This window comes from Eleutherodactylus coqui, chromosome 1, assembly GCF_035609145.1.
Source record: "Eleutherodactylus coqui strain aEleCoq1 chromosome 1, aEleCoq1.hap1, whole genome shotgun sequence".
Taxonomy (NCBI): Eukaryota; Metazoa; Chordata; class Amphibia; order Anura; family Eleutherodactylidae; genus Eleutherodactylus; species Eleutherodactylus coqui.
The window spans coordinates 475,910,053-475,922,935 of NC_089837.1; the positions used below are offsets into that span (position 1 = coordinate 475,910,053).

The 12,883-nt window shown below is 42.1% G+C and overlaps 1 protein-coding gene across 1 annotated transcript in view; it reads left to right on the top strand.

Annotated features, from left to right (window-relative positions):
- TAC3 (tachykinin precursor 3) overlaps positions 1-12,883 on the top strand; it is a 55,463-nt gene that overhangs the window by 28,990 nt on the left and 13,590 nt on the right. Inside the window, exons 2-3 of the mRNA XM_066589002.1 lie at positions 6,927-7,029; positions 11,098-11,130. Coding sequence (XP_066445099.1) covers positions 6,927-7,029; positions 11,098-11,130 — 136 coding nt within the window. The remainder of the gene's footprint in view (positions 1-6,926; positions 7,030-11,097; positions 11,131-12,883) is intronic.

Consider the following 12,883-nt stretch of genomic DNA (forward strand, 5'->3'; position numbering starts at 1 on the left):
GTTTCATGGCCCAACAACTAGAAGTTGTTACAGTTGTCTCTAGCCTAGACAATTCCCTGTACAGCTTCATCTCCACATTGATACATTTTATCTACTTTGATGCATTGTAACAAGCTGTCGGAACAGGTCATGGAGTTAGCAAGCAGAAATCTTTACAATGGAGAGCAATTGAAACACAAAGTACATTAAGAAGTTGCTGAACTTTATATTAAACTGAAAAACATATTTAAATAAGCTTATTTAATGCATAAATTGCACAAAAAAATCTAGTTAGCAACAATTTTTTTGTCAGCTTTCCGAATACACCAGCTGCACTTTCTTTCATACTCGTAGAATAGAAGACTCTGTTGGAAATGTCAGAGCACCAGTATGAAGCAATTCACTGGCTGCTGGTGGCAAACTTCAGAGTTGTTCGTAACGCCACCAGGGGGAGGTTACTAATCAGTTGTCAGCTCTTTATAGAGCTGCTGTTAATCTGCACTGTCAGTTTTCACCACTTGGAAAGGCAGAACGAGCAGCTAAGTCCACATCTTTATAGTTCAAGGGCGAAACTTGTAATGGTAGAAAAACTTGTCATAATTACATAAACTGCAATTCTACCACTTTGCAAGCAGAGGATCCTCCAATGCAAGCAAGTCCTGAAACTAGTGTATAATATGGTGCTGTGATTATAGATAGTAGAAGGTCCAGCAGTGGGAAACTACAGTATATGTAGCTGACACCTCCTGCAGGGTATTATGACCTTGTTTTTTTAAGTTATTGCTTGTTTGTGTGTGTAATGACAACAGCAGAATTCTCAGTTTCCCGGTCAATGTTTAAAATCATCTCTCTACTCCTTGCTCATATTATGGAATCACCACACTTGGGTCGCCTGCACACAAACGGACTTACATTGCAGAATCCGCGGTTGGCGTCTGCACTGTGGATCGGCAGCAAATGCCATTCATTACATGCTATGGAAAAGCGATTCTTCCTACAGACTTGTGGAATCAAATTGCGATTTCCGTGAGCGAAGGAAAAATCGCAGCATGCTCCATTTTCGTGCTGATTGAACGCAGACAGCTTCCATTGTCTGACCCACGGCCCTTCCGTAATTGACATCGTGGAAAGGTCTCAGTTTCTGTGTCATCACCTAGCAGCGGCGCAAGAATGAAAATAAAAAATTCAAAATCCATCCTCAATACAGGTATGCATGGACGCCGGCCAGGCACAGGGTTGGATTCTGCTTCGGGCTCCCGCATACGGAAGCCGATCCGGTCGTGTGCAGGCGGCCTTAAAATATGTTAACTTAGGTTTTTCACTCCATAGCAAAAACACAAAGATATCACACAACAATAATGAGATTGTAGAAAAAAAATACACGATCTGTTGCAATATTTATAAGGCCGGGCTTACACAAACAGGCTGGGTTCTGCATGGGGAGGCCCGCAGTGGATTCCAGCTTTGAGCCCGGCCGGTGACCCTGCATATGGCACTTTACTGTGTTGCGCAGAACTGCGGAGCCACACAGAAGATCATGCACAGTATAGTTTTTTTTTGTATTTCCTACGCCGTAGTCACTTAGCCGTAGCTCATACGTCCGCTCGTACTACACGGTAAAATAAAGCATGCTGCGATTTTTCTTCCACTCATGGAATACTGTGAATGCTGTGATTTGTTTGCTGCAAAGCATCACATCATGGTGCCATGCAGGAAAGCATCATTAATGTGTATGACCCCATTCATATTTGTGTGAGACTTGTGCTTCTCACCATGCACAAATCTCACGTAATTTTCTCGCCAGTGTGAAGGCAGCCTTACAGCGGAAAAAATCTGCTGTACAAGAATTTCAAAATCCATAGCTCACTTTGTTGCGGAAATGGTACAAATTGACACTAATTTGGTGCAGATTCAACTATGGAATTCACTCATTGCAGCAAAGTCCTCATGCGGATTTTGATGCAAAATTTCTCAGCATTGTGTGCACATACCCTTAAAGGGGTTGCATGGGTTATGTAAAGGGCATCTCAATGGGTCCCTTGTGGTGTAAATTAACAAAGTAGCTGATACTACTACAAAGTAACTGATGCTTTTGCCGCTCCCCATTTGTCTCCTGCGACATCTCTAGGTCTCTGCTGTGCTGTTTGTTTACAGACTACAATCAGCTTGTGATGTTCCGTAAACCTGCTGCTGCAGCCAATGTAGTGGCCTAGTATTAGTGGGGCTCCTCCAGAATATTCTATGTTTGTCTCGTAACAATGTCTTGTTTCTTGATGCAGTGCATATGATTTATGTGTATTGGATGGCTGCAGGATCAAAAGGGTTACTGTCTGGTATGTTCTGTCCCATCTGGAAAATGTATCGTTTTGTGTGTGTCAATTGTGAGCACGTGATATTGCATGATATATGTGTTTGCAGAATGCAATGCAAGGAAGTAAGAGTAGTAAGCCAGTCTCGAGAGTTGAGTGAGGACCTGTTAGTCAGCCACACAAACACTATAGAGATTGGTCTGTGTGTGGAGCATGGAGGAGGCCGAGCGTTGGCTTGATGCTTAGCCTTGGCCCCTCCAACCCAGAAATCCTCAGTACTACTGCTGAGTGCTGAGAGAAAGGAACCACTCCATAGCAAGAGAAGAGAGAAAGGGTGAGTGTTTTGCCAGTGGAGAAAGTGAGAACCAGGAGTGAAGGAACCTGCAGATAACTTGGACTGTGGATTGTAGAAATACCCCATGAGTGCTATCAAGCTGTAGTTCTTGTAAGCTGTGATTTCTGCAACTGTTATTGACTTTATTGAAACGTTTAAGTAAATGGACAATATCGCCCGTTCCGCTTTTGTTCCAAAATTTACTCTTCTGGTGGTGGATTATTTTATTCAACTGCATGATCCATCCTTGGAGAAGGAACAGTGGCGTCATGGGTGACGATCAGACTACAGGTAACCCACAGTTACTATGCCTGTGATCTCCCCCAGCAGTGACGTCGTCGGGTCTCGAGCTACCTGCATGGGAGGAGATGGTAGAGCCCCGTGACAAGGTCTTTCCCTACCCCTCTGTCTCCTCGGCTATAGGCCTGCTCTTCGGACACTGTGCCAATAACAGAGCTTAGAAACGATCATAGAGCCCTGTTATTGGCTGCAGCAGCTTGCTCGGAGACAGCTCAGGGTGACTGCACCCTGTAAAGATGATGTCATCAGGGAGACTCGGGGCATAGGCAGGGAGTAGTGAGTGTAAGCTGCTTTGTTCTTTTACACCCCTTGAGATGCCCCCTACATAACTCAGACAACCCCTTTAACATGAGGTACTTTGTTATATTTTGATCAAGTTGCATAACCCTGTTACCTAATATCACCACTGCTGTCAGGTTAAGCCGCATCACCCACAGCCACTGCACTACAGCAATAGCAGCATCATGTGAACAGGCTACTAGCACTTACCTGTCCGTATGCTCCCAGAAACAGTCTGAGAAACAAGTAGCGTAGGGATGCACCAAAAAGAGGTTCCCGAGAAATGGCTAGTTTACTTTCTACAGCTTGATCAAAATGTAGCAGAGAAGCTTATGTTAATAAATGCAGCTGAGAAGCACTAGACCAATATATTATATGTGGATGTACCCCTTTAAAGGGATTGTCCAGGATTACAAAAAAATGTCATGAGGACAAGGGGTGGTCATAGTAAGGCAAGTTTTTAAATCTCTTAACGACACAGGACATACAGTTACGCCCTGTGCATTGAGGGTTGGCGGTTGTATGGACGGGTATACAATGCAGATGTCAGCTGTTTCTTACAGCTGACACCCGCAGGCAATAACTGTAATTAGCACTCATGCTAATCGCGGCTCTTAACCCAATGAAATCACAGGGCGCTGTTTGATTGCTATGAAAGCCCCCAGAGCTGCAATTGCAGATTTCCAGTCAAGTAATACCTGTGATGTGACTAGATAGATTGCCTGTCAGCTTGCAGTATAATGAAGTACTATAGTATTACATCATACTGCAGGACTGATCAAACCATCACAAGTTCTTGTCCCCTATGAAGACTTAAAGAAAATGTAAAACATAATTTTAAAAAGTTTTATTAATTACTATTTTTCTAAAGAAAAATAAAGGTAATAAAAGGTAAAAAATAAAAGCAAAAAAACTTTTCCCATATTTATAATAAAAAAAATTAAAATAAAATAAATCCCAAAACATATTTGGTATGGGCTGCGTCCAATCTATTATAGTAACACAGTATTTGCTCCGCATAGTGAACGTCGTCAGAAAGAAAAATACACAACGCTTTTTTTGGTCAACCCCTCTCCAAGAAAAAATGTAATACTAAGCGATCAAAAAGGCATATGTACTCCAAAATAGTACCTATAGAAGCTACCAGTCGTCCTGCAAAAAAACAAGTCCTGATATATGTATGTCGATGAAAAAATAAAAAAAGTTATGGCTGTCAGAAGATGGCAGTGGAAAATAATTGTATTTTTTCCCTAAGATATTTAGTTTTTTTAAAAGTAGTACAGCAAAAAAAATCTATATAAGTTTGCAATCGTAGTTATCATACTGAAAGCTTATTCAAATGGGTTTTCACGCCTGGGCGACATATGCTGCACCTCTCTGCAAGGGGAAGATGCGGGAAAGGATGGGAGTTAGTGCACCGAGCTCCCACCCCCTCTCTGTCCTCTGTCCGCCCCTAGCCACTGTTTGCAATGGGAGGGGGTGGAACTTAGCTCCACCCTCGTCCCACCCCTCCCATTGCAAACAGTAGCGAGGGGCGGAGAGGGCACGGGAGCTCAGTGCATTCGCTCCTGTCCCGTCCTTCCTCTTCCCCTTGCAAAGAGGGGTAGCATATATCGGCCGGTTGTAAAAACTCGACCGATACACGTCCATCTGAATAAGCCCTGACCCATAGAATAAGGTTATCATGTCATTTCTGTAGCACTGTGTAACACTGTAGAAACAAGACCTCCACCCCACCCCCCACCCCCACCTAAATATGATGAAATTAGTTTTTTTTTTCCATTTCACGCTACTTTAAAAAAAAAAACTTTTTCAGTATATTATGTTACATTCTATAGTACCATTGAAAAATACAACTTGTTCTGTGCGAAACAAGCTCCCAGGCAGCTACGCTGATGGGTAAATAACAGAGTTAGGATTTTTTGAATGTGGGGAGAAAAAAAAACTGAAAAAGGAAAAAAGGGTCGATTCCACTGGGGTAAAAGGAAGACATAACCCTGTTGGTGGCTTTGCATCAATCCCAAAAAAATTTTCGCTACTGATAACAAGAAAATCCTTTATTAATAATCTAGTTATTTTTTTTCTAAATTTGCCTCCCCCGGAATATCTTTTTCCAGTGGGTTTTGAGTGAGTGCCGTGGTTTTCTGTTTACTATTTTGCTACATGGAAGACATAGAGATGACAGCGCCTTGTGGTGCTCCCATACAATCAACATGGGGCGCTGAAAACCAGTTGTGTTGCCATAAAGCTCCCTTCAGATCAGTGTCTGTCATGATACTGTCATCTACATTGTATCGTCTCATTGTATCATCCTTTTGATTTCCACTACTACTTGTAGGGCAGTTTCTTGGCAGCTGTTTGCATGTGGATACATGAGATGATTGCGGCTGAGCAGTACTTCTTTACGGTAGATTACAACAGAGATTAATGCATACTTGTGCTTGTGCCCATAATTACTCACTATTTCCCGGTACATAGCAGCTGGAACTGCCGGTGACTCACGGGCGAGTGCCTTTTATTTTAGTAGTAATGTTACTAATACAATGCTGCTTGAATCATAGAAGAAATTCCCTATACTGTACAGCTGTATTCACACGGGCGATAAAATCTGACCCGCATCGCATTCTATTTTGTGGCGATTTTTCGGTAATTGCTCCCGACTCCTTGTCGCCTCACCTAACAGGACCGTAAGTTAGTTTATGGTGCTTTAGGCAGGTGACAGGTCCCCTTTAGGGCTCCTACCTACTTGTCATTGGGACTTTCAAATGTTAAAAACGCATCGCGCCAAAATCGCAAAGCACTAACCTGCCATGTGTTTTTAACATTAGAAAATCCCATTGATATTAAAGACGCAGCTTTAACGCAAGTGGAAAGGCACCCTAAGGGTTTATTCACACTCATGCAATTGCACAGTGCATTGCGCACGCAAAATTAGTGAGTGCAATCCGCAGTAAATAGAACCCATTGATTTTAATGGGTTCGTTCACATGAGTGTATTTTGTGCACGCATTTCATTTGCGCCAAAAAATGTGCAGCCTGTTTTATTGTTATGCATATACGAGAATCCACGCTGTAGCTCATATGCAATAGATTTTCCACATCATGGGGGGAAACAAAATCCATTGACATGTCTGATCTGGATGTGGATGCCCCAATGTAAGGGCGTCTTCACATGGGCGTATGAGTTTTTGTGTTCACCTGCAGTGCATGATGACATGGGTACCAGACGCACCCTTGCACTGATTTAAATGGCTATTTAGCCTAATGAGTCCCAGGTGTGTTCTTTCCCTAGTAGAATTGTGCAGTGTATTTGTGCACCCCGTAGACATCTATGGGCAGCTTTGGTGCACAAATTTGCACAAAATAGAGCAGATTGTATTTTTCTGCGCATGCATGTAAAAACAGAAGACCTGTATGAACCCACTGATATCACAGGGTGCGATTATCTGCATTTTGTATGCGTACATTCTATGTGTGCAAAAATACATGACAATACACCCATGTGAAGGAGTCCTAAAATCTACATGCGGGTTAGCCCCTATTGAAAAGCTATAATCCGTGATCAGATCTAATGAGACTCTGCATCAGAATCCTCGGTCACTGCAGATTATTGACGCATTTTTTCCTTGCCCTTGTGAATAAGGCTTTGGGGCAGAGGTTATTAGCGACGTGCCTTTTCCTGGGATTTGTATATAAATATGGATCTTTGATGTTTCTTTTAACAGAAATCTTCAGATGTCTACAAACTCCCAGCAACACTGCTGAAAAGGTTCTATGAAGACGATTCATATGATGGCTTCGTTGGACTTATGGGAAGAAGAAACTCTGGTAACTGAAATATTTGTCCATGTGTTATATTTCCCACAGTCCCCGGCCCTAATGGGGTTTACAATCTAACGTCTCTGTAGGTCAGGCACACATTAGGAGCATTTTATAGGGAGTCAATATTGATTTTATGGTGGGGAGAAACCTAGAGGAAAAGCTCACAAACACGGGGAGAACATACAACCCCAATTCCCAAAAAGTTGGGATGTTGTGTAAAATGTAAAGAAAAAAAGCATGCAATGATTTGGAAATCTCATATCCCATATTTTCTATTAACTGTAGAATATAGAAGAGATATCAGAAGGGGAAAGATTGCTTTCACATCTGCGCTCGGGATTCTGCTTTCTTGCTCTGTTCAAGAAGCAGGAAAGGGGAATCCACGTGACCGATCGGCTCCGTCTCAGGGCGGAATCAAACAGCATTGGGCGGACCCCATTGACTATAATGGGGTCCGTTCGGTTTCCTCTCAGCTGCTAGGCTGAAGAGAAAAGCTACATGCAGCGATTGTTCTTTTAGTGTTTTGAGCCGAATCTGCAACAGAACCTCGGCCAAAGTGAGACATTTCTCCAATTCATTTTAACCCCTTCCTCTGCAGCCAGTTTTGGCCTTTCTGACGAGGCCCCATTTTTCAAATCTGACACGTGTCACTTTAAGTGGGATTAACTTTTGAATGCTTTTATTTATGGAAGTGGTTCTGAGATCATTTTTTCTCGACACATTGTACTTAATGTTAGTAGTGAGTTTTGATCGATATATTTTGCATTTATTTATTTAAAAAAGCCTACATTTACAGAAAATTTTGAAGAATCTGCCATTTTCAAACGTTAAATATTTCTGCTTCTAAGAGCTTTTTTACACGGGCGTATATCGGCAGGCGTTTTCACGGCCGGCTTATATACGCTTCCATTTAAGCAGTTCCCTCACCCTCACTGGCTCTCTGCTTCTCTCCTCCCCTCCGAGCGGTTTGCGATGGGAGTGGGCAGGACGGGTGCAGAGCTAAGCTCCTGCTCCCTCCCAGCCCCTTATTCATAGCCAGCAATGGGAGCGGGTGGGACAGAGCGGAGCTTAGCTCTGCCCCATCCTGCCCACTCCCATTGCAAACGCCGGAGTGGAGGAGAGAAGCAGAGAGGCAATGAGGGGGAGGGAAGAGGGGAACTGCTTAGATGGAAGAATATATCGTCCGGCCGTAAAAACACCAGCCGATATACGCTCATGTAAATAAGCCCTAAGACAGATAATCATACAACACAAAACTGCTAATAACTAACATTTACCGTATGCGCACTGTGTGTTGGTACAATTTCGAAAACGTTCTTCTATTTATTTGGGATGTCAGAAAACATACAAGGGCATTTTTCTGATTTTCATGAAAACATCCCAAATCTATGTTTTAAGGGACCAATTTATTTCTGAAGGGAGAGAGAAGCCTACATATTAGAAATCCCCAGATATCACCCCATTTCAAAACGCGCACCCCACAAAGTATTCAAAATGGTATTACGAAATCTGTTACCTGTATATACTGCTCAGCATTGTTAGTGCCTTAAAATATGTGTAAGCTGCAGGACACTGTGTCCGTGCTTTCCAAAAATAATTCCAAATTTTGATTCATTTGACCAAGGAACAATTTTCCATTTTGCCTCAGTCCCTTTTAAATGAGCTTTGGCCCAGAGAAGATGCTGTCATTTCTGGATTGTGTTGATACATGGTTTCTTCTTTGCATTTGTGGATTGCATGGTGAACTGTGTTCACAGACAATGATTTCTGGAAATATTCCCGAGCCCGTGCAGTGATTTGCATTACAGAATCATACCTCTTTTAATGCATTGACGTCTGAGGTCCCATAACATAGTAACATAGTTCGTAAGGCCGAATGAAGACAATGTCCATCTAGTCCAGCCTGTTTATCCTCCTATGTTGTTCATCCAGAGGAAGGCAAAAAACCCCAAGAGGCAGAAGCCAATTAGCCCTTTTGGGGGAAAAATTCCTTCCCGACTCCCTAATGGCAATCAGACTAATTCCCTGATCAACCCCTGAGTTCCCACCTACCTGTAAACCCCGATTAACAGTTAACCTAAGATTTATATCCTGTAATATCCATCAAGTCCCCTTTTAAACTCCTTTATGGATTTTGCCATCACCACATCCTCAGGCAGAGAGTTCCACAGTTTAACTGCTCTTACAGTAAAGAACCCCCTTCTGTGTAAATCTCGAGCATCCCATCTTGACCGCCAGCCTTGTCCCTTGTGCACATGAATTGTTCCAGATTCTCTAAATCTTTTGATATTATATATTGTAGCTGGTAGGATGTTCAAAGTCTTCACAATTTTAAGTTGAGGAACATTTTCTTAAACTGGTCCATAGTTTTTAGATGCAGTTTTTCACAGAACCTCTGACTGTCTTTCCTTCTGGGAGACTCTGCCTCTCTAACATGTTCTTTGCATGCACAGTCATGTGACTTAGTAGAAAATTGACATTCCAGCTGTTTTTCATTAGTACCCTTACTTTTTCTGCCTTTTGTTCACCCTGTCCCAACTTTTTTGAGATGTGTTGCTGCCATCAATTTCTACATGAGTTAATTTTTTTTTTTTTATGAAAAATGTCTCACTTTCACCTTCTGATGTCTTTTTTGTTCTATTTTGAATAAAATATGGTTATATAAGATTTCCAAGTCATGGCATTCTTTTTTTCTTAACATTTATATTTTACACAGCGTCCTAACTTTTTTCAAATCGGGGTTGTACAAACTCATTCCAGATGTTGTCCTTGGTTGCTTTTGATCATAGCATGCTAGTTGTAGAAGGCATAAGTGCAGAACATCTATGTTTATTTTAATTGCAGAGGGGAGTAATCCTCTGTCAGGCCCCTTTGCAGTGTCTTAACTTCCGCAACTACAGAGGATCAGGCATGTTGAATTTACCACCATATAAGCAGTCTTGCCAATATCAGCAGGTTTAGCCAACTTTTATGTATTTACCTATATGGTATAGGCATAAAAACCACAACTGCAGTTTTTGCATGCATTTCCTTTAACTTGATAAAAGATAAAAGGTCCAACGAAGATAGAAGGTGCTGTTTTAAAAAAAAAATGTGGCTTTGTGTTTAACCCTTGAAATTGCACTTCTCATTAACATGGGATTCATAGCAGTGGGGTATCTGATATAGAGGCAGATATTTCCTTGATTCCAAAATCATAAGAGCTGCAGGGTTTGTATAACATTTTGCTGCCAGTCTTAGAAGCTATGGTTGAATGACATGACCAAGAAGCAGGAAGGTGGGCACCAATTTGATTTTGCTGAGTGCCCCTGTTCCTTTCTGTACAACCCTGATAGGTACATATGGATTTAGGCATATATATTGTTTCCATGCACAAGAGGTAAGAGGTAATTTATGATAAAAATTTTTAGACCACACTCAGCACCAATTTATAATTCATTTCACCCAAAACTTCTCAACTCTTTTTATGTCTCTTCCGGAGTTTCAAGCAAGGCTAGATGTTAAGACTGTATATTGGGATTACTCCTTCTACTGAAGGCCACCAAAGAAGGCAACTTACGAGAACCACATGAGGCACTTTGTAACAGTTTTTGTATGTGTGCTCTAGAGTTATGTGTACTATGTTACATAGTGCAGATGGCATTTTGCATTTATATAAGTTTCTTTTATATTGTTGGTGTCCCATACTTTATAGGTTAGTAAATATTAGAAAAGGATGTTGAAAGTGATACATTAATTATTCTAAGTGGAAACAGTTAAAAGCTGAAAAAAATAATGTTATACTTATCAAAATGGCTGTCCTGGCAGAAAGAAGTGCATGTGTTATTAATATCACTTGCCTATAGTTTATTTATAAGCCTTCCAAGGAGATAGCGGTGCAGTGTAATGGGGCATAGAATGCGGTACAAGTAACATTTATACATAATAGATAGCAGTATGTAGGGTGTAAAGAGCAGCCAGGCGGGAAGCAGATGTGAGCAGCAGGTGCGATGAAAGCAGCGATATCAGAAATATACTGTAGGAGATTATATACTATCATCCTCTATAACCCAAAACTGCTTTATCATTCTATAGATTCCAAGGAGTTTTCATCATTGCCCATAAAACGTAAGTAGAATAACAATAGAATTAGGGGTCATTTATGTGTGCGAAAAAAATCGTAGTTTGTCCTATTTTGGACCGTATTTGGACTGAAGTAGCCCCCATGGAGGGCTTAAACACACGGACGTATTTTTCTGCCCTTATACAGTTGTGATAATCACGGCCGTATAATGGGACAAAGCAAAGCCAATAGCACTTCAGTGATTTTGTTTTCACTGCGGGGATTTTGTCTCCCTCCTTAAACTGCTGGCGAGGGAGAGAAAATCTTCCTCGTTCAAACGCAACTACGCTAAGTACCGCCGAGTGTATTTGCAGCAGTGTGTTTTCAGCCTGAAGTCAATAGATTGCATAAATACGCAGTGAGTACACATGATACATGTAATCACATATGTAATACATGAAATCAATGGACCTACTTGCATCTTGTTGCATGCATGCATAGAAAACACTGTTAGGGCTCCTTTACACGGCATATTTGCACTTGTAAAATTTATGCAGACAAAACGAAGGGGAACTCTGGCATCAGTGCTGCTGGGGAATCCCTCCATATCCACTGCAGGGGAACCCTGGAATCCACACTGCTGGGGCATCCCTCCCTCTCCCCTGCAAGGGAATCCCTTCATCTCCCCTGCTGGGGAACCCGGCATCCATGCTGCTGGGGAATCCCTCCATCTCCCCTGCAAGGAAACCCTCGGCATCCAAGCTGCTGGGAAATCCCTTAATCTCCTTTTGCTGACCGCCTCACATAGTCTCCCATAGGAGTCTATGGAGGCTTCTGTGCTTTTAAGCACCAAAGACAAATCAGGACCTATGTTTTCGCACAGCAGGGAATTTCTTTTGCTGATGTCCTATCTTTTTAGGTGCAATTTTGTTTTGCGTGCCTAAAATTCTTTCGTCTGAATGTTTCCATAGAAAACCATTGGTTCTAATAGTTGTGGTTTTTTTGCGCATGTAAGTTAGCTGTGCAAATTCCCTTGTATGAATGAGCCCTAAGTCTTATAAAGGCACCATAGCAAACAAACTGGGTAGGTTCACATGGTGAAATCTGACGTAGATTTTTCCTTGCAGATTTGTCTCTAAAGCCACAGCAGAAATCCATAACCGAGCTGCTTACTTCTGCCGTGTGCTTTGTTGCTGATACACACGCGGATTTAGCTTTTGTAGGGGCTTCTGCAGACGACCCTGATTTTGTCCCGTTTTGCAAAACTGTACGTAATACTGCTCAGACTCCTTTCCTATCAGCAGATTGAAATGACAAAGACACTCAGGTATGCGTCACAGCTGCTTCAGTTTTCACCAGGCACAGCGCCGTCTATTCTATAGTGGCTGTGCCTGGTAGAGCAGCTCAGTCCTATTCACTTGAAAGGGAATGAGTTACTCTTATCTCAGGCCACGTGACAGATGAATGTGATGTCACAGACCTGAGAAGAGACCATGGTGCTCACCTAAGCACTCTTCAATCAGCTGATTGGTGGGGATCCCAAGGGACAGGCTCCACCAATCAACTATTCATATCCTAAGAAAAGGTCATCAAAAGTTGAGTTTGGGAAAACCCCTTTAAATTTGAGTCATATATAGTATGTATATTGCAATTCCCCTCGTTCAGGCACAACTACGCCCCAGCTTATGGCTGTCTGAAACTGCCCTTAATGAAGTTGCCAACACTATCCTACGGGCTCACTTACACGGATGCATGTGGCCGATGTATTATGTGGGTATTTTACACGCGTACTATGCGGTGCTTAAAGCCAATAAATTT